General features: G+C 43.1%; 4 protein-coding genes across 7 annotated transcripts; 1 reads left to right on the top strand and 3 right to left on the bottom strand.

The window, feature by feature from the left end:
* The first annotated feature begins 430 nt into the window (after positions 1-430).
* On the top strand, positions 431-4339 carry LOC108103936 (serine/threonine-protein kinase PAK mbt). The gene is made up of 3 exons (XM_017209693.2): positions 431-2015; positions 2081-2352; positions 2991-4339. Exons 1-3 carry the CDS (start codon positions 857-859, stop codon positions 3465-3467), a joined length of 1908 nt encoding a protein of 635 aa, XP_017065182.1. The 5' UTR covers positions 431-856; the 3' UTR covers positions 3468-4339.
* Positions 4340-4485: 146 nt separating this feature from the next.
* LOC108103938 (dihydrolipoyllysine-residue acetyltransferase component of pyruvate dehydrogenase complex) lies at positions 4486-10871 on the bottom strand. The gene is made up of 3 exons (XM_017209696.2): positions 10585-10871; positions 5203-5717; positions 4486-5079 (listed from the first exon to the last, which is right to left on the bottom strand). Exons 1-3 carry the CDS (start codon positions 10599-10601, stop codon positions 4928-4930), a joined length of 684 nt encoding a protein of 227 aa, XP_017065185.1. The 5' UTR covers positions 10602-10871; the 3' UTR covers positions 4486-4927.
* Positions 10872-13296: 2425 nt separating this feature from the next.
* LOC108103893 (rho-associated protein kinase 1) lies at positions 13297-26593 on the bottom strand. Of its 4 annotated transcripts, none has more exons than XM_017209636.2 (11): positions 25681-26593; positions 25462-25638; positions 22080-22225; positions 21761-22017; positions 17070-19698; positions 16727-17001; positions 16433-16626; positions 16169-16362; positions 15997-16102; positions 15704-15928; positions 13297-15388 (listed from the first exon to the last, which is right to left on the bottom strand). In XM_017209636.2, exons 2-11 carry the CDS (start codon positions 25524-25526, stop codon positions 15304-15306), a joined length of 4176 nt encoding a protein of 1391 aa, XP_017065125.1. In that variant the 5' UTR covers positions 25527-25638; positions 25681-26593; the 3' UTR covers positions 13297-15303. The 4 variants fall into 4 exon arrangements, with proteins under 4 accessions (XP_017065125.1, XP_017065126.1, XP_017065123.1 ...); XM_017209637.2 differs by having other exon boundaries at positions 25462-25633; XM_017209634.2 differs by having other exon boundaries at positions 25462-25617.
* On the bottom strand, positions 19860-21752 carry LOC108103894. The gene is made up of 2 exons (XM_017209639.2): positions 21098-21752; positions 19860-21034 (listed from the first exon to the last, which is right to left on the bottom strand). The coding sequence occupies exons 1-2, from the start codon at positions 21402-21404 to the stop codon at positions 20001-20003; spliced, it is 1341 nt and encodes a 446-aa protein (XP_017065128.1). The 5' UTR covers positions 21405-21752; the 3' UTR covers positions 19860-20000.
* Positions 26594-26759: the final 166 nt, after the last annotated feature.

Below are 26759 nucleotides of genomic sequence, written 5' to 3'. Positions count from 1 at the left end.
ACTGATTCATAACTAAGCCTATCTCGTTGAGCGTGTTTTCTAATTTTAATCAAATCTACATTCATAGTTTGAAAAGTCAAATTCCCTTATCAAAAATGCGAAATTTGATTTCTGCATATTTGCCCCTCAAAATACCTGTATTTTGCCCATAACTTAGCCAATAATGGCCAGAACGTGGAATGTAATACCTCGATGAGCTTGTTTTTTTTTTTAAATTCTAATCAAATCTGTATTAAAAATGTTTCCAGCTTTCCGCAAAAATAGATGACCCCTTATCGGAAATGCGAAATTTGGATAGGTCCGATTTTTCCATCAAAATTTTAAATTTGAATGGCCGTTAATCAGAAGTAAACTCACCACACTTTACTTACAATTCACAATACCGATAGTCGATAACGATTAGCCTCGATTGTTTATGCCAGCACTAGTAGTCACGATAAACACCACCTCTATTTCTGGCATCGGCAATTATTTCCCTAAGTTTATTATTTTTTGTTGCCCGAATTGCTTGTGTTTGCGCTGTTCGCCTTAGAAACCAAAATGTGCTGATCAATCCGGCATTTGGAGAATTGGTTGCGGATTTCGATTTGGATACCAATCCCAGTTTCCCAGTCGCGTCCGCTGCTATGTGTCTGTGTGAGTGCCCCTGTCCGTGCATTTGTGTGTGTGAGTGAGATCGGGAAGAAATTGTTGTTGTTGCTGCCGTTGGAATTGCCGTTGCCATCGCTTGTTGTTTGTGCATTTTCCATTGTCAAGCAAGGCAACGCAACATAAAAAATTAGAAAAGAAAAGCAACAACAAAAAAGGGCGGTAAAAGGGCAGAAATTTGGAGCACGGGAAATCCGAGTCGTTGAAGATGTTCTCGAAGAAGAAAAAGAAACCACTGATCTCGATGCCCAGCAATTTTGAGCATCGTGTGCACACAGGCTTCGATAAGCGGGAGAACAAATACGTTGGCCTTCCCCTCCAATGGGCTTCCATTGTAGGAAACAACCAGATCCTTAAGTCCTCGAACCGCCCGCTGCCACTGGTCGATCCCTCGGAGATTACACCCACCGAGATACTGGATCTTAAAACCATTGTCCGACCGCATCATAACAACAACAAGGCGGACACTACATCGTTAAATAGCAGCAGTACAATGATGATGGGCGGCTCCATGACACCGATGAATACAATGGCACCCGGGTCGCATCCAATGATGAACCATGGCACTGGCATGATGTTGCCACCGGAGACGGGTGGCATAATCCTGCCCAAGACTTCGCATGTGGCCAGATCCAACTCCCTGAGAAGCTCAAGTCCGCCGCGAGTTCGCCGAGTGGCGAATGTACCTCCAGCGGTGCCTGAGGAGGAGGGTCCAACGGCAGCAGGTCCGCCAGGAGGTGGCGGTAGTTTGTTCAAGCCACCCGGAGCCCATCCTTCCCTGCTCTATAACAGTCAGCATGCGCACGCCAATGGAGCAACAGGACCGCTGGCAGTGCGCACAGATCAGACCAACCTGCAGCAGTATCGCAGCAATCTGGCACCGCCATCCGGTGGCTCCATACCCCAGCAACAGCAAACTTCGCCAGTGGGTTCGGTGGCCAGTGGCTCGCGATCCAATCATTCGCACACGAACAATGGCAATAGCGGCGGCAGCTATCCTCCCATGTATCCCACAAATCATCATCAACAGCAACAGCAGCAGCAGGCCAAACAGGGTGGCGATCAAAACCAAAACCCCTTACATCCACATGCCCATCCGCATCCGCATCCTCATCAACATCTGGCTAAGTCGGCATCAAGGGCCTCCAGTTCTAGCGGAGGTGCCAGCAGTGCTGCCCAACAGCCTGGAGGAGCCGCTGGAGCGGCAGGTCAGCCAAAGCAAGACCAGCGCCTAACTCACGAACAGTTCCGTGCCGCCCTTCAAATGGTTGTTTCTGCCGGAGATCCCCGCGAAAACCTCGACCATTTCAACAAAATAGGCGAAGGCTCCACGGGCACCGTTTGCATTGCTACAGATAAATCGACAGGTTAGGATTCCCCAAATCTTGTCAAGAAATTGTATTAATGGCCTTGGGTATTTTTTATTTTGCAGGTCGCCAGGTGGCCGTGAAGAAAATGGACCTGCGCAAACAGCAGCGGCGTGAACTGCTCTTCAATGAGGTGGTCATCATGCGGGACTACCACCATCCCAACATCGTGGAGACGTACTCCAGCTTTCTGGTCAACGACGAGCTATGGGTGGTGATGGAGTACCTTGAGGGCGGCGCCCTCACCGACATTGTCACCCATTCGCGGATGGACGAGGAGCAGATAGCCACCGTCTGCAAGCAGTGCTTGAAGGCTTTGGCCTATTTGCACTCACAGGTGCGTGACCAGCATGACACTGCCCAGTTCTCGTTCCCTTGTCACTTGTCCCTTGTCGGGTTATTTCTTCTCCATTGTCTGGCCCAACTATGCATGTACTCACCATGGCGATTCTTTATGCCATTGCCTTGCCATTTGTGGCGCTTTCTTCGCCCTCCGCTTTCGCGTGGCTTTGGTTTCAATTTCTAAATGTTGTCACCAACAAAAGTAGTCGGCCGTACAGTGGGGCGATCACTAGCGCTGCACGCCCAAACTGCCAAGTGAAATCGCACGTGCATGCCCTACCCCAAAGAAATTGTTTGGCCAACAGCGTTTTTCAATTAAAAGTTATTTCAAGTTTATGGGAACTTAGACCAACCTTATTAACCAACTAGAATACTCGATTCAAATTATACAAACTGTAAGTTGGAAATAGTTAGGAAGTTTAGAAGACAAAATTTCCCAAGAGCAGAGAATTCGTATTGGGCGTTACAGGGTTGAGCTGGTTTCTTTTGTGCATTTTTGTCCCACGTTGGCTCGTGTAATGCGATAAGTGTCTGGGAGAAAGGGCGGTGGGTTGGGGGAAAACCGCAAACTGTGAGCACTTTTAACCAATTTCCCTTCTTCCCGTCTCTTTCGGTGCATCCGTTGGCAAACAGGGCGTCATTCATCGTGACATCAAATCAGACTCTATACTCCTGGCCGCTGATGGACGAGTAAAACTGTCGGACTTTGGATTCTGTGCCCAGGTATCCCAGGAGCTACCCAAGCGCAAGAGTTTGGTTGGCACGCCGTATTGGATGTCGCCGGAGGTCATTTCGCGTCTGCCATATGGTCCGGAGGTGGATATCTGGTCACTTGGCATCATGGTCATCGAAATGGTGGACGGTGAACCGCCATTCTTCAACGAGCCACCGCTGCAGGCGATGCGCCGCATTCGTGACATGCAGCCACCTAATCTGAAGAATGCCCACAAGGTCTCGCCGCGTCTACAGTCCTTCCTTGATCGAATGCTGGTGCGGGATCCGGCGCAAAGGGCCACGGCAGCCGAATTGCTGGCCCATCCATTCCTGCGGCAGGCGGGACCACCGTCGCTACTGGTGCCGTTGATGCGCAATGCGCGACACCATCCGTAGATGGAACTATCCAGCCAGAGGACTCAACCACTAACCAGGCTGATTGAAACCAATACCCCCCCACAAGACAACGGTCCCCGACCCGTGGGCATCCATCTATCAAATTCTAGTATTAACATTCAGTTTGGCAACTGTACTTATATACCCGAAAATCCCTCGAAACGTTGTAAAGTCATTTAAGCCAGCACACCCACATATTTTAGCCAAGCGACACTATTTCTATATCACACTACTACAGCTATCGTTCCCGAAGAGAACGCAATGTGCCTTTCATTCGCCTCAAAAATCCAAAAAAAAAAAAAAAAAAAAACAAAACATATCCATAATACGGATTGAAATCGATATAGCATTTATCTGTCCCGAGGATCGTAATATATCGATCCTTAAAACACATTTATATATATATATATGTAATAATTTCTGCATTTTGCTCTCTCTTCTTGTCAATGTTAATTTGTGTGCGTGTGTGCATGTGTTTGATTTTTTTTAACAAACATTTTAAACATTGTTCGAATATATATAAGCTAAGAGATAATGTTAAAAATCGATATATATATATATATACACATATATTTTTTATAAAAACAAAACAACTTAAACCTAAGCAAAGTGAAACAACGAAGGTGTGAATCGAAAAGAGACAGAACCGTGAACACGGAAAACGAGAGAGAAAGAGATACATAGATAGGTTGAGAAGAATATTAAATTTTGGACATATATATATATATATATATATATATATATACGTTAATGCATCTGATACATAACCGTGCGAAATGTTCACACACTCCCGACATACATTATATATTTAAAGACATTCCCGATTTCGAAAATATTTTAAATCTTTTAGCTTACATTCTTTGTTCTGTTTTTTTGATTTAACCCGTGTAATTATTAATTAATAATGAATAAACTTAAATGCAAAAATGTTTAATTTTGTTGTTGTTCCGTTGATCGAATTTGATATAAATCAAAAGATTTATCTTTAGGTCGATAATTTCTCATAATTAAAAACAAATTTTAGATTTTGTTGTTTTTATTACTGGTTGATTGATTGTTTGATTGATGGTTGTGAAGAATACATAATTTGTGCCCGTGTAAATATCCGTCAATATATTCGCGAAATATATATTAGTATTTAACACGGACATGGAGGATGGTGGGGAGGTCTGGTCTCTAGATAGTGTGCGTCGTGGTCGTGGGCGTGATTGAGTGAGTCTTGTGTGAATGTGTATATGTGTGTGTGTGTTTGTGTGGTGTGTGTGTGCGTGTTTTTGTTTACAACATAAAATTACAAATATATTACATACACAAAAAATCAATTGCGAACTAAGAACTAAGGGGCAGATCGGGCTGCCACATAGCTAGCCATATGATTCGATGGATTGGGATTGGAGTTAGGGATAGGGATTTGTGGCATGAAGTATGGGGGCACTGGACTTTTGAATACCCAATACCGCCTAGTTGCGCTTTCGCAGGGCCAGACGAGCACCAATGGGGCGCTTCGGCTTTGTCTCCTCCTTCTGCTGTTGCTCCGATTCCTCGGCGGCAGCATCATCCAACGCCTCCACGGGCGCCGCCTTAACGGGTTTCGAAAGCTTGCGACGGCTCACTAAGGGAGGGTAAAAATATATGACATTAGTATTGGAATTATATATTTTTTGAGCCCTAAAAATTACTCATTCGACCTGTTAGCCAGATCAGAGTTTAACTAACTACTTCTTGCTTAACTTACATGCTGAATTGCCCTTGTAGCCCTTGGCTGGACTGGATGCTGGGGCGGGTGCTGGCGCGGATGCCGGCTCCTCCTGCTCGCCGGAGTTAGAATCCTCGCTCTTCTTGGCTGGCTTGCTGGGACTTGGTGGCTTCTCGGCGCGGTGTTTCTTGGCGTTCGCCTGACGACGCTTTAGAGAGTTGAGGAAATCATCGTTGGAACGGAATGGCCGGATAACCGGACCGACCTTCTTGGGCGCCTCAGTGGTGGTGGTGGTTGTCGAGCTAGCAAAGGCCGCCTCATCGCCCTCTTCGCCATGATCACCGTGTTCGCCGACCTCCTCGTCGTATTCCTCACCCTCACCGCCGGCATCTACATGTGCTGGCGCCGGTGTCGTCGTAGTGGTCACCTTGGCTGCCTTGCCAACAGGACGGCGTAGGGCGGCGATCCTTTTGGCCGGCGATACAGCCGGACCACCTTCATCCTGGGCAGAAACCAGGCCGTAGCACAGTACGCAGACGATGAAGAGCAGGCAGCTGTAAGTACAAAAAAACATTTATTAATATTGCAAAAATATGGAATGCTAAATGGAAAATTCATAAATCATATCTTTATCTTTTTAGTCAATAATTTTAAAAGGAAATTAGCATTTAATTCCAAACGCCCCTTTTTTTAATATTGATTAAGTGCTTAAATATTCAAATTTTGCATAAATCAATTCTGGGTAATTGTCGTAAAAATCCCAATGGTCGTTATACGATCAATGTTTCATTAATTACCAGAATTTACTGGAAAAACTTGATTTCTCAAGACTTTTAAGGGGATTAGTACTTAGTACTCCAAAACTTGAAATGCATAAATCAAGATATTAAAGGGATTTGTTGGTCCCAAGATTGGGGATAATGTGGGTGCTAGTGAATCCCCCCTGGGCAAGGTTGCCCAACCACGCATCTAATCCTCGTGACTTCCAGCTCGAACCCAACTTTTGGGTGATCAGCCAAGTCTGGTTGGACGGGTTATTCAATACAGAACCTGAAGTCGTAAATATTGCGTACATAAATATGTACCCGCCTCTACAAATATACAGTGTAAATAGACTAAGTAAAACTAACTAACAAAATCTATATAAACTCTTCTATTCCTTATTGAAGTAACTAATTAATTTTATTTTGCAATCATAAAAGTTAAATAAATAAACCAAAACCTAATAAATACATCAAAGCAGCCATTAAAAGTTGGAATTTTTAGAGACAAATAAAATCATTTATGGAAATGGAAGCCACTGTTTATTAGACTTTAAACAAAAAGCTGTAAGATTTCTTAGTATTTTTATATATATATATATATATATTTCGCTTGCCGTCGGAGGACAGAGATGTGCTAACAAATATTAATGTGTAAAGGTCAGGCAAACGGGTTTGTTCACTTTCGATTTCGATTTGGATATGGATATCGCCTTAATGCCGAATTCGAATGCGAATGAATGTTGCTCTGTTTCTGTTAGCTTCTATGGCGGTTGTTTTTTGTAGTTTTGTATTTGTTTTTAGCCGCTGGCAACGGTGGCGGCTTCACTGAGTCGAAGTCAATTGCTCATATTTTATGCAAAACAAAAGACTTAGGCAGCGAACTCGTTTTGAAATTCTTTCCTAGGCAACGGCGACGTTGATGTTGCTGTTGTTATTGTTATTGTGATTGGAAAGAAGGGGGGTTGGGGGTTGGGGGTGGGGTGGCGACAGAGTGGCGGGTGGGTGAGTGGCCAAAGGAAACAGGTGCTTATGCAAAAGGCAGTCAACAAACCAAGTGAGAAACCAGTTGGCAGCCAGCACTACGCCAGAATAAATTTAAGTGCTCGCTCTCTGCACTGCAGTTGGCTAATAACGGTAAAATGTGCAAGCCAAGTTTTATTTTTAGCCAACACCAAACACCGTTGTTCATTTTTAATTCATTTAAATATTTTTCTTTGATTACTCATTTACTTTGCATTTAGCTTTGCTGCATTTCCCCAATAAGGTTTATTTGCTTTTTGGGGTCAATCGATTGCTTGGCTTGGATATGGATATGACTATGGATATGGATATGGATGTGGATGTGGATGTGGCTGCGGATGGCCCAGTTAAGCGAGCGCTATTATGCAACTGGCAAAGGTGAAAGGCGTGGGCTCAATTTTGTGGGTGCGTGCCTGGCATCTCCAACTTCCCAGTGCCCCTGCTCGCCACGCTATGGAATTATTTTGTTAAAGTCTTCAAGCTATGCTTTTCTCTGTACTAATCAGTCTTGCACGTTTTGGTCACGAAAATTACCAGTTAAGAATTTGCGTTCTTAGAAAACAATAAGCTATTGTGACATCTTAAGGGTAATACCCGATACCGGCATTTCAGATGTGCAAAAGTATAAGCAATAATAAGCTTATATAATATCTGACCCCTATTTATAAACATTGTCACATGGTCTTTCTGATGAGCCCAAAAAAAGTATCTCCAATCTCTAATTTCCAGCCAGGTTGATTGTCGGTTTCTATGAGTCTGGGCATGACATTTCGACTAGGGCCCCCTCCGCCGGCTTGAGCTTCTTGGCAACCGGTTCCGTACATTTGAAATATGCCAACGGGAACAATCGCAGACGATGGCAGTCCACACCCACAACACGTTGAGATGGTAGAGGGGCAGATTGGCAAGCTGGAGGACAGGTAGACACAGGTACCAGGCACATTTCTAGCCGTGGGCTTGTTTGTAAACCGTCTTTAGTGCCAGCCGGTTATATAAGCCGACATTAGTTTGCGAATTTATGATAAGCATCGCGTTGGCGAGAATATCGTTGGGCAGGCGGAACCACTTATTTAATGCAGCCTCATCATCATCATCATCTCATCATCCTCTTTGAGAGCTTGGTCAACAAAAAATTGGTTTGACTTTTAATTTATTTCATTTCATTTCGCTTTTTTTATTTTGTTTCGTTCTGTTTTAGTTTTTTTTTTTCCTTTTCTGCTGGCTGGCTTATGGTCTTCTTGGCTTTTAGTTCGATTTAATGGGATGGCGTCATTGGGCCTACTGCGGATGTGACAATGGAAGCCACAGTGGAACTTGCAAAGCTTAAAGCCATTTATTGTGTTTGTCAAAAACACTTAAAAAAAAAACTTTAAATACCGGAAGTTGGACGGTTTTTTTATGTCTAGTTTTTATAAATTTTGTATTTTTGGGTATCGTTTTAAATGTATTTTGAAAAGTGTCATATTAACGAAACCCATTTGAATGGAACTTAAATGATTGATGCTTCATTTTATTTCCTTGGAAATAACTTTTTAACCCTGAAAAATAGATTTATTCTATAAGTTTTTGAGACACTCGAAAACTTTGTGAAGAATGTCAGAAAAGATATCTTTAAAGATTGAGATTGATTTTGAGACTATTAAGGCCTTTCCAACTCAGAGAAGATCTTTGAGGAAAAACCTAAAGATAACTTTCAGAAAAACAGTTTTCAAGTTTCCAAGAATCTATTTCAGTTGATCTATCAATTTCCTAGTTAAATACAACACCTGCCGCCCCAGTTTCATCTATGCACGTTTTCTAATTGCCCTGGCGCCCTAATTACGCGTTGACGCCCTCTTGCCCCCTGCCCCCTGGCCCCTGCCGCTGCCAAAGCACTTGTGGCATATATAGTATGTATGTGCAGGCACTTATTACAGGCCAAACGTGCACATTCGACACCGAATCGGATTCAAATTCGAATTCAATTTGATTGTAACTGCTTTTATTGCTGCCGCGTTGGATCAAGTTGAAGCCAAGTAAGCCAGTTGAAATGTGGAAAAGTGGTATGGGGTGGAGTGGAGAGTTGAGTTGATCTAAAATTAAGGCGAAAAAAGCCAAGTGGCTTAAGGCAAGTGGGTTCAATAACGGTGCATTGTGTCGTTGTTAGTTGGCCAAGTACGTGTTTTGATTTTTGGTACGTGCTTTTGTTGTTGTTGTTGTAGTTGTTGTTATGGCTACCACTGCTGTTGGCTGCATGCCAAATCGATCGAGTTCGCTGCCTAAGTCTTTTGATTTGGCCCAGAGTGGTGTTTATGTTTTTTTTTTTTTTTTTTTAGTTTTTTTTTGTCTACTTTATATTTATTCGCAGTTCGGCTCGCATTGAATTCGCTTTGGCCTATGAAGTGCAGCATATTACCAACACACATTGCCAATTTCAGACCGAAAAAGTCCTTGAATCTTGAATGTTGAATCTTGAAGGCATCGTGTCGTTGTTTTATTTTTGTTTTTCGTATATATTTTATTTAAATACAAATTGCATAATGCTTTTGTGGAACGGAAAATCCTGATTTTGCCGTCAACCTGGCGGCTTTACCAATATCTCTCTCTCTCTCTCTCTCACTCAACAGCAACTCCAACTCCATCTCCATTTCGATCTCGATCTCGAGTGATTAATTCCCGCATACAACGCAGCGATTAACACATATATCTATGTACGTACGAGTATATATGTTACACACCCGATCGGCTAGTGGTATTGCATTTATGCGGCGATAAATGCATGCAGATATGCGGTCTGTCTGTCAGCTCGCATTAAAAATGCAACCGTTAATTTATAAGACAACCGCAGTAATTAATCCAATATACTTAATTTGCTGCAGCTGCGGAAAGTCCAGGAAAGTGGTGTCATATATATAGTATGCTGAAGGGGCGGGTGGATAGGGGCGAGGCAACAGAAAGAGGAGCCACATCAGCTGTAGACGACCTTGAAACCCCCTCTTTAGCGTCTCCTTTGAATCTATCTTCATCATCATAAGCTTTAACTTTTGCCATTTCTTTGCCGGCAAAATGCCAACCTCACAGATCCCGTGACAACTTCATTTGGCAAATACATCATGATCATCATTATGATCATTATCCAAATCCACAACATCATCGTCATGACCAAACTTTGGCATTTGCGGCTTCGCTTGATAGCCAGCTAAAGCTAGCTCAGTTCCAGTTTGGAACAACGGCGTGTTAAAGTTCAAATTGGCATTAAGACGAGCTTACACCTGCATGTGGTCGTGCCCCAAAAAGGTTGCAAGTCAACCTGCGACATGCAACCAAGTCGATTGCCAATTCATTACGACAGTTGGCAACAAAGTTGCAATATAAAATTTTAAATTTAGGAAATTGAAGAGAGACATATGAATTAGTGCCCCTAAGAAGTTGATAATATAAAAGAAGCTATAGTGTCTTAGAGCTTTTGGCTATTTTATAAGCTAATTTGGGCCTTAAACTTCCCAATCTTTGAGATTTCCGCAATAAGAATTTCTCATTTAAGCCGTTAAAGTCATCACTTAAAAAAAATTGTTATATCTTCTGCCAATCACATTATTCAATTTTCAAAAAAAAAAAAAAAGATTCCTAATAGTTTTTATATTTATAGATCACTCACATGTTGAAGTACTTCATATTGTCTGGGGTGTGTGTGAGGTGTGTGTGTGTGTGTGGTTTTAATGCGGGTGTCTTGGACCAACAACAATTGCAATTAACTCAAAGAGCGCGCGCGTCTTAAACTTAAACTAGAAAAAAAACACTTGTATATATTTTTGATGTTTTTTTTTTTTTTATGTTGAGGGGGTTGGGGGAGTATTGAGGGTATCGGCTTTTTGTTTTTTTGGTAGCGAGCGGAACTGACTGGCCACGATTCACGATCGACTTCTAGAGGCAGACTGAACGATACTTATGCCGTGTGCACAGAGTTAACCTACGGCCATCCAATATTTTGTGGCAGCGACGGTGACTTCGACGGTGACTGCGGCAGCGGCAGCAGCAGCAGCAGCAGCAGCCGAGCAACAGGTTCAGACCGCCCTAGCCAAACCGCCTGCACCTCCAACCCGTGGCCACTGTCTCCTCCTCCTCCTTCTCATTCTCCTTCTCCGCCTTCGCTCAAAGCTCTGCCTGTGCACGGTAAGAAAATTTAGATTAGTTTCACTGATATAATAGCTCTCATTCTGGATACATAAATTCAATGTTCTTTCTTTATATATCTTTCCTGTATATCCTTGAATTTGGGGAAATTAACTTTTCATATATTTCTGAAAGTTAAGATAGGATTAGCTTTTGTTTTCTAAGACCTCTTGTCTACATCATTATTCTCTGATAATCTAAGATTTTGCCTTAATTTATGTTAACTCATTTGACACAACTTTTCCAAATGCAGGGAAGAGGTTTAATCTTTTATTAAAGACATCATTGTTTAAACTTTTGGGCGGCTTCCGATGTCCATATAAAACTGATTTCCATTAACCATTTATTTACATATCAAAATGATATATTAAAAATGCAAATTTTGAATGCTTTTTCACCGTGTGTCCCATGCGCCTCGACGGTCGATCTATGCTGGCAGAGAGTGCAGGAGTACTTCTGGTTTTTTGGAGCCAATTTGTCACGGGCCTGGGCTCTGGTTATGACAGGTTTTTCGAACCCAATCCACTCCAATCCAAGCCAAGTCAAGCCAAGCCAAGCCAAGCCAAGCCAGGCCAGGCCAATCCAATCCGAGCCGAGCCAAGCCGAGCTGAGCGCAGCCAACATTCAACATTCAACATTCGCAATTTGTATATTTTATTAATTAATTTATTGATTTTAGGCCAATTGTTGTTTTGGCTCTTTGCCGATCTGGTAAATCCCGATCAAGCGACCCATCCCCAATCCCCAAATGCCCCGTCACCCAAAAACCCAACCCAGGGCACATCTGTCCCGCATGTAAATCTCTTAGTTCACGATTAAAAATCAGCCAATGAAACACACAAAAGCTAAGTAAGTGAGCAGACACTGCAACTTATCACCGAATTTTGAATACTCTAAAGAAAAGTTCATGATTTTCAGTCATTCAGATAAGCTTGTAAGTTCTAAGGACAATAGATGCTATTGTAGTTATTGGTAAGATTCATTTTGGTATTTCTATGCATGCTGATCCTTTCTTAAAATGTATTTAAAAAGAGATTTTTATTTATTTAATAGTTAAATAAATAAACAAAACTCGCTGGCAAAAAAAAACCACTTAAAATCGATGTCCAAGTAAGAAGACCTGAACCAATTGAAAGTATAGGATGACACCAAATTAAAAAGCTGTAAATACAGATAAAGCCAGAAATATTTATGCATATTTTGTGGGTTCGTTGCGGCCTTGAACTGATTGATCAGGGGCGGAATGAAGGGGCGAAAAGGGGTAGGGCAGGGCCAGAGGGACAGAGGGACAGAGGCAAGGTTTGAAGGGTGACGGGCTGCAGACGTTTAAGCAAAGTGACAAAGATGATAGACGCTAATTAATCTTCCACACCCAACTAACGATCGCTTTGAACTCTTGCAGATGTTCTCTGCGGCGGCCAGGTGTTGATTTTTTTTTTTTTGGCGGCACTCGGCTATTGCCCATACTAATTAACTCCAAGCTCCAGCAGACTGGGCCAACTCACCTTGAACTACAAAATGTCAGCCAAAATGCCAAAAAAAAAAAAAAAAAAAAAGAACAACAAAAAAAATGTATATAGTAAAATACAAAAATGAGAGAAACATAGATGAGAGGCAGATACACAGATACAACGCAAGTAGAAACTTGTTAAAAAATTATTAATAAAATATGCAGTGGGACAATGGCTGCCATTTCCATCCCAGTTCCATTAAGATCGAAATCAAATCCAAATGCAAATAGCTCCATGCAAATGGAGCTAATGGACCCGGTGATTCCGGCATATTTCCATGCCCATCACGTATTTAGGGGTCAGATTAATACCCTAAGAGATACAAAGATACGGACCCAAATAAAAGACCATTTTTATGCAAGTTATTTTATGAACCACTTTAGTTTGGTTTTGATCAGACTTTCCGTTTCTTGGGCTTAGCTCTAGTTTAAATAACATATTACATAATCAGATCTTTATATGATATATATATATATATATATTGGTATATTGCTTCAGATTACTGTTGATTATTCCATTTTCTCCATTAAGGCAGCTAATAGACAGTCTCATCGTTGGTATATGCTGTTCCAGCCAGAAGATCTATGATATGGGGGTTAAGATAATGATAATGGGGGGACTATCAAACCAAACCAAACCAAAAGAAACAAAAACAAACAAAAAAAGATCAGTGAAAAACAAAGGAATACTGATTTTATACACATTATCATTTTATTTGCTTGACGCTTGCAATTCCATTTGGATGCCAGTCGATTCGAGTAGATTCGAGGACAAATGCAATTACAAACGTGGTTAAACTAGAGAGTACAATTAAACATAAACGTAATACGAATGATCATCATAATAATAGTGCAAATAAAGTACAAAGTTAAAATGAAAGCAGCGCTTCGATCTCAATATCGAAGTCCGAACTTAGCAGCTATATTTGCGGCTATCGATAGACGGTTAGCGATTTAATAACTAACTAACCGACTACCAATGTAAGTTCGAAACTTCAAAACATCGCCATTATCTTCGTTACTGTTTTTAAATGCAAATTTCGCTGGCGCCTCTCACTCTGTACACACTCTGTAAAAACAAACTACTACTAATTTTCAAATTACAAAACTCAAAAAAGGGTTGGGGGCATTTCGAAATCATAAGTAAAATCAACATTAATTGGAATACAAAATCATACAAATTGTAGAGTGCTAAGCTGCTGCCGTTTCTGTTGTCGATAGCTAGATGGCGCCATCGAACAATGATATAAATAAATAATTTGCTTAGCTTACAACTAGAACATATTGGATATTTAATACTTAGATGTAGCCTTTTACACACACAACACTGTGTCGCATCTTTCATTTTGTATAGTTAGGTGTACTTTGCTTTACTTTACTTTACTTTAGTTTAGTTTAGTTTAGTTTCGATTCATGTTTCGCTCTGTCCATGGCTAGAGACAGCCTATTCTATTTCGTTTTCGTTTTCGTTTCCTTTTCCGGTTACCATCAAAGGCCAAATCGGTATACTTCCGCTTTGCCGCTAAGGTTGAATGTTGGAAATTAATGATTTTGAATTAACTCCTTTCGAATACTCTTCAAAATCCGATTTAGAATCGGAAACTAGAAACCGAAACAGGACAGTGTATTTAGTTTGCTTTTGCGTTTGCTATTTAAGTAACTGATTTATACTCGCTTCTTTTTCGATATCGCGCAATTCGTTCCATCTTGTACATGTAAAACTATAATTATTTATATAAAAAAAGAGTGCTCATTAAATGGAATACAAGTTAAAGCTTTGTAAAGTGGCTTTAACTTAGTTCTGGTTTGTTGGTTGCTCGATTCGTTTGTTGTTAGCTTACAGGATATGATCTTGGGTTATATATATATATCGTTTAGCTCTGTTCATATGCGATTATTTGTTATCTTCTCGTTTCATTACAACTAAGAACAACGTTTGGCCAATCGGATTTGCTACACAACAACAACAAATATCTCTCTCTATATATATATATATATATCTATAAATATATATATATATATATAGTTGTATCAAAAAAAAAAAGGTCATACAAGGCATCAATATGTAAAAAAGGGAGACGTCGAAAGAATCAACTCAATCAAACTTCTTCTCCCTTTCTACGGCATGGATTCACTTAACTAAACTACAGCTCACATCGTTGTGGTGAGCGTGGTGACAGAAGACAATAGCAAGCCGTACAATACCATATCGTATTTATATTTATATAAATTATATAGTATATATAGAATAACGATGCCACAAAACAAATCCATGGTTTATCTCTGACCCGCTTGACGTTGCCAACTCTGTTCTAGACATTCTCACCATTCAGTTTTTGATGTTAGGTAAGCGTTAAACGAGTTGCATTGGCTTTACATATTCTTTAAGATACAGTTTTAGTATTAGTTTTAGTTTCAGTTTAGTTGTAGTTTAGTTTTTAGATTGTAAATTACTCAAAAAATATTTATAGATTACTGTAGCATGTATGTTTGGAGCGTAAATTTAAGATAGTAGTTGCAGTTGCCATTCAAATTGCAGTTGCTCTCTCTTTTTTTTTCTCTCTATATCAGTATCAGTTTTGCATAGCTATAGTTTCGTTGGGGCTGGAGACGCTTGACTCCTGGCTCCAGCTGCATTGCCATGCCTGGGATCTGGCATCTGGGATCTGGGATCGGATTGGATCGTTTTGGCGTTCATTTCAGCGATGAATTGGCTGGCAGCGTGGCGGAGCGTTGAACATTAACAGCATACGGTTTGTAGGAGGAGCGCGTCGATTGGCTGCCAATTCGGTTCGGGAGATGAATGAATAGTGATGATGTTGTATGATATAGTGGTCATATGATAGTGATGATCATGATGATGATGATGATGATGATGAGTTGATGGTGGTTAGCAGCGACAGTAGGAGGGAGAGAGAGAGAGAAAGATAAATACCAATCGAGATTAGAGACAAACAATACAGATACGGGGGAACACAAAAGCCGGGGGATTCACACAATTTAAATCAGTTAGTAAGGGTGATTTGAGAAGCACTCTGACTCCTGTTGACTCCCTGGCAACGTCAAGGGCTTTGGTCCTTGGCCTGTTGTTTACCTGGGCGATATCTTGCTGCCATCGGTGCTGTTGTTATTGGACGAGTTGGCTTTGTATCCACTCTTTTGGATACGCTTCTGCAGGCGCGCCACCCACACCGACTGCTCCTCGGGCGTGGCGGCCAGCAACAGCATGTCTCGGGCACTGCGCGGATCGTGATTCAGCTTGCAGGGCGCCAGTGGGTCGTGTTTGTCCACATGCTCCTTGTGAATCTTGTTGCGGCATCTGGAAATGTAGATACACAACAACATTATATAAACGTTTAAGTTATTAAGTTTCTTATGTAAACTAACCTCTTGCATTCGTAAGCCGCCGGCGGCTTGAACATGTGCCACAAAGGCTTCGGGCACACCTCGCAGGCCGTAGGCATGTGGTAGGTAATGTGGACAAACTCATGACCTATTTAAATGAAATAAATTAGTCATTAAAGTCATTACACTTTAAGTCAGCTAGCTTAGTTGTTACCTTTGTGGACTATGGTGCCTGGGCGCTCCTCGTTGCTGTTTCCGTGCAGCACACTCACATCCAGTTGACTCTGCTCATCAGGACGATGAGAAGCGCCCTCACCGGCGTACAGCAGCTGGAAGATGCGCGGAATCTCTTTGGCATCGGCGCGTATGACATCGCCCTGAGTGACGCTACGAACGTGGTATACCTTGCTGCAGGGTTAAAAGAAATCGCATTAAAAACCTGTTTTTTGATAGTTTTCTTAAAGAGTTTTGAACATACCTCAGGTCCAGGATGAGCACGGCATCCGTTGTGTTGTGCTTGTCAATATCCGTGTTGTAGAAGATGATCTTCCGCGACGACACGATGACGTACTGCCGCTTCCAGCCGTGGCCACGTCGACGGTTCTGTTTGTTGGGCACACTCAGCCAGCCCTCGAAGACCGAGTCCTGTGTGAGGGAGAGCAGAGAGGAGTGCTAGAGACGCCCGAACGGAGTGGATGAGCATATGTGTATATGGTGTAAGTTTTGTGTGAGTGTTCTGTGTGTTCGCTGGGCACTGGCAAATTATGCTTACCTGGCTATCCTCGGGATCGTTGTCCGCCGAAGACAACGACGCTGTCTCGTTGAGCTTGCTCTGCAGGTGCTCGATCTCGGTGGCCTTGCAGTCGATTTCCATGACCATCTTTTGCTTTAGCTGCTGCTCCTCGGCGTATTGTTGCTGCAGGTCCTGGTGCTTTAGCAGCATCTGGTTGTACTTGTCGCGCTCCTGCGACAGCTCCTGCTGCAATCGACGCATCTCTTTTTCCTTTTTTCGCAGCTCGGCAGTAGAACGGGCCTTGTTCTTTTGCTCTGTGAAGTGAAAGTTTTTGGAAGGTAATTAGAGGAGGTGTTTGGAGAAAAATACGATTGCAACTTACTGGGCAGGTCGGAATCGCGACGGTTCATCACTTCGGCCAACTTGTTTACCGCCACCTGTTTGAGGAGGATTTCGTTCTTGCACTTGTCCAGCAATTTGTTTATCTCTTCGTCCTTGCTGTTCCTCATCAGTGTCAGCTCGTCCTGCTGCTTCTTGTGCTGCTGGACAAGATCTTCGTATTCTACACTCTTCTGACCCAGCTTTTTGTGCAATTCGATTTCGGCCTCCTTGAGTGTGGCCAGGGCCGCTTCCTTGGCATTGATCTCGTTGCGGTGCTTCATAACGAAGTCCTTTAGCTCCAGCTCTTTGATGGTCTTTTCCTTCTCGAGATCGGCTACAGTCTCTTCGGCAATAGAGCGGGCCAAGGCCTCCGAATCCGCGCGGGCAACGGCCACCTGCACCTGGTGCTTTAATGAAACGCGTTCCTCCTCGAGGTCCTCGATCTTGGCCAGTCGCTCTGCACTTTCCTCTCGGTTCTCGTTGGCCTGTGTCTTGTACAGCCGTGAGAAGCACTGCTCCGCCTCAAGCTGGGCTTGCAGCTCACGGTTGTTGGCCAGCGCCTCGTGGTGAGTGCTTTTCAGCTGGGTAAGGTCCTCCTCGAAGCGACGCTTAGCCTCGCGTTGTACTGCCAGTTCCTTCTGCATCTGATTCTCTCGGGATCGCAGGTGGGCCACCTCCGAGCTGTGCAGACTTAGCTCCGAAAGCAGGGCATTGCGTTTACTGTGCTCCTGATCGAGCTGGGATTGCAGAGCTGCCACTTTCTCAGACTCCTGGCGACACTCGCCCTCGAGCTTTTGGAGTCGCAGCTGGATTTGGCGATAGTCCACGGAAAGCATACTTAATTGTCGCTCCTTCTCCTGCGAATGCTGGTCGGCCTTGATGCGAGCGGACTTCTCCTCGTTGAGCTTGGACTGCAGAGCCTTAACCTCTTGCAGATTAGCTTCCTCGCGGGAGACAAGGCGCGATTTTTCGGTCTCTTGATGGGCCTTGACCTCCTGTTGGTATCGGCCCTGAGCCGCCTTTAACTCAAAGTCAAGACCGGCATGCGCCTTTTCGAGGTCACTGATCTTCTCCAACAGTGCACGGTTGTCCTCCTGGGCTTTCTGCTCGCGACCCAGTGTCCGCTCGATATCATTGATCAGCGTCTGCATCTTGTTCTCGGCCTCCTTGTGCATCTCCTTAAGCTGCGATCGCAGATTCTTCTCCTGCACCACCAGCGCCTGCAGCTCGGCATTCTCCTGACCCAGTTCATCCTTGTGCTTTTGAAGCGTATCGATCATATCGACCATGTCTCGCACTTTGTCCTCCTGTGACTTTACAGTGAAGTCCAGCTCGGCGTTGTGCTTCTTCAGCTTCTGAGTTTGCTCCGTCTCCGTTTTATAGCTCTGCTCCATCTCGAGCAGCTGCTTCTCCAGCGAGACCACCTTGTCGTTTATGTTGAGGTCACGAGCTCGCGTCTTCTGCTCATTCTCCAGATTGCGCTGCGTTTCTACGAGCAACGCCTCCGTCTTCTTGCGCAGCTCGATTTCTTGTTCTACCTTCTGCATGGCAACCTTGTAGTTGTGCTGGCGCAGAGCCAGATCCTTCTCGTATTCTGAGGCTATCCGCTGTAGCTCCGCCTCGCGCTTTGTTATCAGCTCGATTTGCTGCCGCAGACCTGCGTCCTGTTGCTCAAGCGCCTCCGATCTACCGCGCTCCCTTTCTAGCAGTGCCTCCAGGCGCTTCAACTCATTGGAATTCGATGGCCGATGGCGGTGATTGTGCCCGTGGCCGTGATTATTACTGGCAGCACCGCTGTTCGCCACATTGGTCTCCTTGGACTCAGCGTCCACGGTGTCACTGGACAGCAGCTGATAGTCGCCTGTGTAGGTGAAGCCGATAAACGGCAGGTGGTTGCCATCGAAACCCTTGGGAACGGGAAATACTTCTTCTGGCTTCTCATCCCTTTCGATGTCTTCGAAGTTTCGCGTATCATCATCGGATGAGAGTTCCGGCACAACTGGCGGCACACTCTCACGAATATTGTCGAACGACCAGGTATCGTTGCGGAAAAATGGATGGGCCTTTATGTCCTCGATGCCATAGCGTCCCAAACGTTGCGTCCGATCTGTGAGGAAGGCACGGATCAAGGCCTTGGCCTGCTCACTAATCTCCACCTCGGGTGGAAAGCTAAGCGAGTTTTTGTGGTCCATGATCTTGCCGTAGGTACCGACCAGAGAGTCCGCATAGAAGGGCGTTTCACCGAATAGCATCTCATATAAAAAGATGCCCACCGACCACCAATCGCACTCCCTTCCATACTCATTGTCAACGCCCTGCGATTGCAGCACTTCCGGACTAATGTAATCCGGCGTGCCCACCGCATTGCTGGACACCACTTGACCATTGGCACCCATTCTCATACAGGTTCCAAAGTCGGCCAGCTTCAGATGGCCATAGCTGTCGAGAAGCATGTTGTCCGGCTTGACGTCGCGATGGACGAAGCCCATGTTATGAATAGTGTCCAGAGCCAGTACCACCTCCATCGTGTAAAAGATAGCCCACTTCTCTGGTATGTCGTAGTCACCCATCAGGGACACTATATCGCCGCCGGGCATGAAGTCCATCACCATGTACAGATATTTGGCATCCTGCGAAGAGAGATTTAGTGATAAGTTTTGGGATATAACTTTCATTAGCAGATATTTTATAACTTAAGAAGATCTCGTTTTCCAAATCCACTCAATTACTACATAATCTTAGAATCCTATCTTTGACAAACCTTAACTGATTCTTATAGAACATACAATTGTTTTAAGTTTTATAGACGGTTAACAACGATTTTTTTATTCAGATATGGCATTTGCTTTTCAGTTTAAGATAGTGATTAGTAACGAAATCGAAAGAAATGAAAACATGTGTAATTATGAAGAAAAGTGAACTTGTCGTCAAATCAGATGCGTAAAAATCCAAATTTTTTGAGGGACACATCGATTTTTGGGTCCTCAAGATCTTCCGGTTGCGGTTCAAAGTGGAGCAACTCCTCAATAGTATAACGTTGAACCACTTTTGGGATCTTTAAGTTTGACATATTCATTGGAGTTCTAAAAGTTTTACCGAAAGACCACTTTGGAATCTCACGATAATGAGTGATATTTCCATTGCGTCTCTCCCCTACGAGTGGATGAGTTGGTGGACGCCAGTTCCGATTGGTGGGGACATCAGGATTCGCATTCCTTATAATCTGTGATGGCGCATTATTGTTTTCATTAAAGTTCGTTAAAATTCCCTTGTTTTTAGCTGGTTTCTTATTCTCCTTTTCGGCCTCAATCTTGGCCAAGTGTCTAGCACGACGTATCTCGTTCCATTGTTTGGCCGTGGGTATATATCTTTTGGGCACGGTGTCGCTGGTGGTGGCCATGGCCACCTCCTCTTCATTTGTCGAATTCCTTTGATACCGACCACGTGCTAAGTTTCTTTCTTGTATCCCCAATCGCAAGTTCTCTTGGTCCTCCTCCTCCTTGGCCATTTCGACAAGGGCCTTTTCGATTCGCTCCTTCTTGGCAACTCTCATACGATTAACTACAACTCTTTCCTCCTTCGAAAAACTTATAGGCAATCGTGAAAGATGCACAACCGGCTGGACTTTCTCAGGTTTCCCATTGTTTGGATTGGGAATGGAAACGAATGGGCCCCTCAGGCGTCGCTGTTCAGCCAGTTTCAAGGCTTCCACAGCTACCTTTCTTTCCTGTTCACGACGTCTCTCCCTGGCAGCCACAAGCCTATCATTAAGTGGAGGAAAGTCCGGAAGGACATTGGATGCATTGGTAGCCAATTTGTCTTGTGTAGCATTTTCCATGCCGTCTAAAGGTGTTTTCGGTGTATCAATTTGTTTTAATTCTTCATATGATATTTTCCTTCCCTTGCTGCGCGGGACAATTACATAGTCCGAGTCGTCAACTAACAATACCTCAGAATTGCGAGAATCTAGATGGGAGAATAGTACAGGCATATAGAATGCTGCTATTAAAATAGAAATAATTTCATTACTTCTCTCAAAGATCTTTGGAAATCCTTTCCATGGCAGTAGAGCCAATGTTGGCTTAGCATTCTTTTGCTCGTTCTCCACCATGAAGATGTTCCTTATATCGGCCAAACCGACATAATCTTCATCTTTGGCCAACTCTTCCGACATTAAGCTTGGCACAAATTCTGGAGCACTGGCACTTAGCTTCACTAGACCTCCAGCTACCACATCCTTGGTATCAGACTCCTCGCCGCTATCATCAAAGTAATTATCCGGCAAAGGATTCTTTAGGATCGCGAAGAGTGCACGACTTTTTATCAAATTGTGCATGGTTTTTTATTATTTTTTAACTCTGCAATATTTCTTTTTTTTTTTTAAGATTTGTTGCCTCGTCTTGTGAATGTTAAGTTCTGATTGTATGGAAATTTTCAAATGTGGCTCTATATATACGTTTAGAAGGAGCTACTGTCAGTGCTTGTCATACTATGCCCATACTGTGTTCTTACTAACATGGCCTACTACTATAAGAAAAATTATTAACTAAATTTGATGTTAAAGCCTCGATCACTGCGGCCATACTATTGTCATATTAACAAGGCCTACTACTATACCTCGGTCACTAAGTTACTCAAATATGTTTCTTATTTGGTAAGCAAAATAAAAGCTGAAAAGCCAAGCCAACTTACCTGGAAGGCAAAGTGCAGCTGGACGATCCATTCGGAATTGGCATGCGCCATGATGTGTCGCTCCTCCCAGAAGAAGGCTGAATCTGGTCGTTTCATCATCTCGAACTTGGACAGCCGCTTCATGGCATACACCTGACTGGAGGATTTGTGCCGCACCAACTGCACTTCTCCGAAGGCGCCGGCGCCGATGAGTTTAATGAAGTCGAAATCCTCAACGTTCATGCGCAGCTGATTGATTTGCAACGCCAATGGTTTATCTGTAAATTGAGAATACCAAATTATTAATGATTTTGGATATTGAATATAAGGATTTTCTCACATTTGGCCGCATACTGTTCGATGTTTTTAAGCCGCCTCAGGGAGTCGTGGTCACAATCGCTGACCAATGCCGATACCGTGTCCAGCAGGCAGTCCACATTGCAGATGCTGGTCGGATCGCGCATCTCGCGCTCGAGCGTATTCGCCCTGCAAAATTGTAACAAAAACGAAAATTTTAATCAAATTTTAAATTAGAGGTGTTCCACAATCCGGATTAATCATCTTCACGATTCGTTCATTGTTTACATTTCGATGAGTGTTTGATTGTTCAACTGTTCTTCCGTTGGTCGTCATGCAAATCGTTCGCATAAACAAACAAAAAAAAAAAGGGGAAGGAACTATGAGGGAAAAGTGCGCAGATTACTCATGGACGTCTAAACACCATTTTCCCGGTACCCCCAACCACAAGCCTACATCTGCTGCCCAAATAATGGAATTAATAACTTCGCACATCGTCTACATTAAGGATTTGTTATTATTTCCGCTTAAACAACTTTTATTGGCCATGGCGATAGAAGTAAACATATTTGTGTTGAAAATACTGCATTAATATAAAAGGAGCTGGGACATATCAAATGGGTTAAATGGCTTCCAAAACGTATCTATAGAACCCTAAAAGTCTGAATATTTTTGAAAAATGAGAATGCAATACAAGTGAGTTGTTTTTAATGATATCAATTCGATCCCAACTGTCTGAGCTTTGACAATATAAACGAAAACGAAAGACAGCCAAGCTGTCGAAGTGCTATGGGGTTTCAGATCTTGAAATTGGAGTGACGGTGAGTCAGTGAGGATTGGACATGAAATGCCCCGGAGAATTGTCCCAATCTGATGATTTGGTGGCAGACAAATGGTCGCCGCATGACCGGATATCACACATTGAAAACCTGGCAACAAAAAAAAAAAGAGTTGTCCGGATGTTACAGGGAACCCATGAAGAAGAGGAGGCCACGACGTTATCGCCCTGCGCTGTTGACTTTGATAAAATGTGAATGGAATGCAAGCCATGTGCAGGCCACTGACAGCAACTTGCACAGTGGGAGCTGCCATGATGATGATGATGATGATGAGCACTCTGGGTTTGCTTTCCTCCCCTCAGGTTACAGACTGCATTGCTTTTGAATGAAACCAGCCACCTTCGGGTTTTTTTTTTCCGTGACACCCATTGAAAACTAGACTTATGTACACAGCTATATGGACAGCAAAGTGGCCAAGGAAAAATCAAACAAAGATAATGCTTTTGCTGTGTGCCTAATCTTATATTAAACACAAATTAATTACGCTTTTTTAGAATATTAATTGGAGCACCAGTTTAGGCAGATTAATTCTGAATGAAAACAAAAATATAAACAAATATTTTATAATTAAAAAAAAAAAAAACATTTATCATCAAAACTTTTTATGTTTTTTGTGAATGAAAATGTGATAATCATGAAAAAAATTAGCGTAAACATAGTAGCCTAAATGATTTAATCAGTGAGCGTAAGTTCACAGGCATACAGCTGGTATTAAATACTTGAAAAGTCCATTAATCATCAAAAATTAAACGAATGCAGTGAAATAAGCAAACCACAAAGAAAATAAGGAAAAATTCGTATGGCAGGAAAATGAACTGAACTGATATGGCACGTTTGCTAAATTAATTATAAGAAATAAGTATTTGCATTCAGGATTACTAGACCATAGAAAAGCGATCTTAATTTCCGTGAATAATTAAGTTACTTATTCGGAAGAGAACAAGGCAATCAAATTGGGCTGGGCAGCTGTTTTTCGATATATCCGAATTTAAAAGTATTTTCTAGATATTCACCGTACCCCAAGTGGGTTGGCCCAAACGTAACCAAGATTTATATGCAATTAGCTGGCCAGAAAGGCAAATATTTGCACTGCCACCAAAACTCAATACTACGAAGTTGGCTTCGAAGCCAAGCTATAAGCTCAGACAAAACAGCGATGACAGTCGGCGCTAAAAATTGATACTAAAAGGTGTTTGAATTGTTGTGATTTCATCATCGCCACTTACGGCATGACAGAAAACCCAAAAACAAAACGTCCAAGCAATAGCACAGCACAGCACAGCACAGCATAGCAAACGCAAACAGCAACTTGGGAAAGTGGAATTTTCAAAAATGCTGCGATGAATTTTCGTTTGCCGCTGTTGATTTCGATTTGGCCAAAGCGGCAATGGCAACAACAACATAATTATTAACAAAAACAACAACAATAATAATACATAATATTGCAACGACGACGACGGCAACGACAACATTATCGTCACCTATAGACAATATAATTTTCAATTTAATTTATACATCGTCGCCAAATTTGATCTGGAAAGAAGTTAATGTTGTTGTTGTTTTTTTTTTGTCTATTTAGCAAATTTAATGCTTTATATTAAGTCTTAAGACTTAGACTACATCATCTGCATCTGCAAATGCGTTTCAAAAATCTCTTCACAACTTATTAATTCTAATTAATTTTCCAATAGCACAAAGAAACTGCTGGCTTTTATGGCCAAATGCGCAATGCAATTGTGGGCCTTTGTTAGTACGCAAATACTTTTCCATTTGCGCTTATGTGTGCTTACAGCAACAGATAAACCGAGTGGATGGGTAATTAAATTTAAGAATTTATATGCATACTCAAAACTACGGAATTGTTTTTCTTCTGTTCGTTATGAAGGTGTGTTCGTTCAGGAGTGTTGGAATTTGAAATAAAGTTTTGGAATGTTTTGAAAGCGTAGCAGGACGAGCTGGGAGCGTAGAGAGCAACGTACCGTTCCGGCTCGCTCGAATGGAGGGCGGCGGGCATTAGCCATGGCCACATGCCCTATACCGTCGACTGTCCAACGGGGAAAACCAGGGGTTCCTCTCCCTTTTCTAATAACTCTCCTATTTGCAGATCTTGGTATTCGTTTCCTTTTTGGCCCAAAACAAAACGATGCAGCCGATGCAACGCGACGCCTGCAACTGACAAACAGAGCGGCGGCGGCGGCATCAGCTACTGCGTTCGTTTCAGTTTGATTTTGGTTTTTGGTGTGGTTACAAATTTTAATGCGAAAATGGCAAATTTATTATAAAGTCGCCCCCCGTTTTGTTCACTCGCTTGTCAATTTGATTGCCGCGCTGTCGCTTTGAACATGAGATATGGAAGGTGTTTGCCAGCGGTGTATTACTTTTTGATTTGTTTTTGGCCTGGCCCGTTTGGCTTGCGCTGAATTGTGCTAGCTAGCTAGCTGGCTGCCAGCATAGTTGAACAAATCACAAATCTGTCTGTACAAATCGCACGTATCTGTGCGATGGCTACTACTACTGCTGCTGCCATTCGGGTGACAATTAATTGAGTGGAGCAGTCGCTTTTGGGCCGCCATCTCAAGCACTCACCGGCGCCTTCGTTCCACATCCATGCTGCGCTGATGTCTGGTCACAGGTTCTAATCCAGCTGGCATGCAAATGTAAGATAATATAGCCGCCGTTGCTGTTCCTTCCTGGTGGTTAGTAAATGTTCCTCTCGCTGCTTAGTTGCTATTTCTGGTACACCTGTAAGCGCCAAAAACTAAACTAAAGTGGTGGTTTAGATAGACTGCATTAGCTTCTATTTACCTGCCAGGAGTTAGTTGCCTGAATTCCGGGGAATGCTAATGGTAATGAGGAGGCACGCGTTAAGCGCTGGCTTGCTGTTGTTCTGGCGATGAGGTCACGAGCGTCGTTTGATTTCTAGCTAAGTGCTTTAAAACCGCTGCCACTGTATGCGATCCGAATGCGGACGAGGATTTAGCACTTGGCGCTGGCTTCTTTTGGTGGTCTGCCGCCAACGCCACATGCGGACGCAGCCGGACACCCGGCCGTATATATCCCGGTCGCAGAAGTTTATCAATTCGCGGAAAATGTGCTTCTACAGGTAGTACAATGAGAATCAGGAGTATGACCAGGATGTTTGTGGGTAAACAGAAGAGCTTGGCTGCCAGTAATCCGCTTGGCATGCAACAGTTGAGTCAACACTTTTTGGCAAACCTGGCCAAAAGGGGGTGTTCGATTTGGGATGTTAAAGATTAGCTTTGTTTCTCGGCTTTTAAGTGTTTTTCTTCTCCAATCTTGTTGGTTTTTCCTTTTTTTTTTTTGTTAATTCCAACGATACCTCTTTGCACACACACACACTCTTTCGCCTCGATCGCACACCAGTGCACTGCGAACGGCGAACGTAGCAAGCGCTACAACAACAATAACAAGGCACACCACACTCACACACACCGATGTGCGTCACACCGACGTGCTGTTCGTCGGCAGCGGGAAACGCGCAGGGGGCGGGACGGGAATGGGGGCGGCTGACCGCCCAAATTGCGAATGTCCAGTTTCGGCCGCGGCCAAATCAATCAATTTGGTTTTAATTAGACGCTGCGCTTATTTTATTTCGGCTCGGTGCTGGGGTAGTGATGGCAATTATGTTTACATATCGTCGATATGATATCGAAGGTGAAATATCGTAGTGATCGCGGTGTGACCATCGCCTGGGTTGAAGTGTGGGCGAAACTAAGCCTCGAAAAATACCTTAACATACCAAATCAAACGCTATCGGTAGAACTTGCAATGCGGCTGTGAAAACCGCGATTCGATAAGCCTTATTGTGCCCAAGATAATATTCGATACTCACAAAAGATTTATTTCACAAAATAAATAATATG

This window comes from Drosophila eugracilis, unplaced genomic scaffold (genome assembly GCF_018153835.1).
Source record: "Drosophila eugracilis isolate 14026-0451.02 unplaced genomic scaffold, ASM1815383v1 contig_408, whole genome shotgun sequence".
Classification (NCBI taxonomy): Eukaryota; Metazoa; Arthropoda; class Insecta; order Diptera; family Drosophilidae; genus Drosophila; species Drosophila eugracilis.
This window is presented reverse-complemented; position numbering and strand designations above follow the sequence as displayed.

Bases quoted from the DNA above. Each gene is read 5' to 3' on its own strand.
- LOC108103938 (XM_017209696.2), bottom strand. The intron at 5,080-5,202 runs GTAAGTTAAGCA...ACCCTCCCTTAG, and splicing joins CTACAAGGGCAATTCAGCAT to TGAGCCGTCGCAAGCTTTCG.
- LOC108103894 (XM_017209639.2), bottom strand. From the start codon at position 21,404: ATGCACAATTTGATAAAAAGTCGTGCACTCTTCGCGATCCTAAAGAAT. The intron at 21,035-21,097 runs GTAATGAAATTA...TCTCCCATCTAG, and splicing joins TCCAAAGATCTTTGAGAGAA to ATTCTCGCAATTCTGAGGTA.
- LOC108103936 (XM_017209693.2), top strand. From the start codon at position 857: ATGTTCTCGAAGAAGAAAAAGAAACCACTGATCTCGATGCCCAGCAAT. The intron at 2,016-2,080 runs GTTAGGATTCCC...TTTATTTTGCAG, and splicing joins TGCTACAGATAAATCGACAG to GTCGCCAGGTGGCCGTGAAG. The intron at 2,353-2,990 runs GTGCGTGACCAG...GTTGGCAAACAG, and splicing joins TGGCCTATTTGCACTCACAG to GGCGTCATTCATCGTGACAT.
- LOC108103893 (XM_017209636.2), bottom strand. From the start codon at position 25,526: ATGCCAGCTGGATTAGAACCTGTGACCAGACATCAGCGCAGCATGGAT. The intron at 17,002-17,069 runs GTAAGTTGCAAT...TTCACTTCACAG, and splicing joins TCGCGATTCCGACCTGCCCA to AGCAAAAGAACAAGGCCCGT. The intron at 16,363-16,432 runs GTATGTTCAAAA...TTAACCCTGCAG, and splicing joins GTGCTCATCCTGGACCTGAG to CAAGGTATACCACGTTCGTA.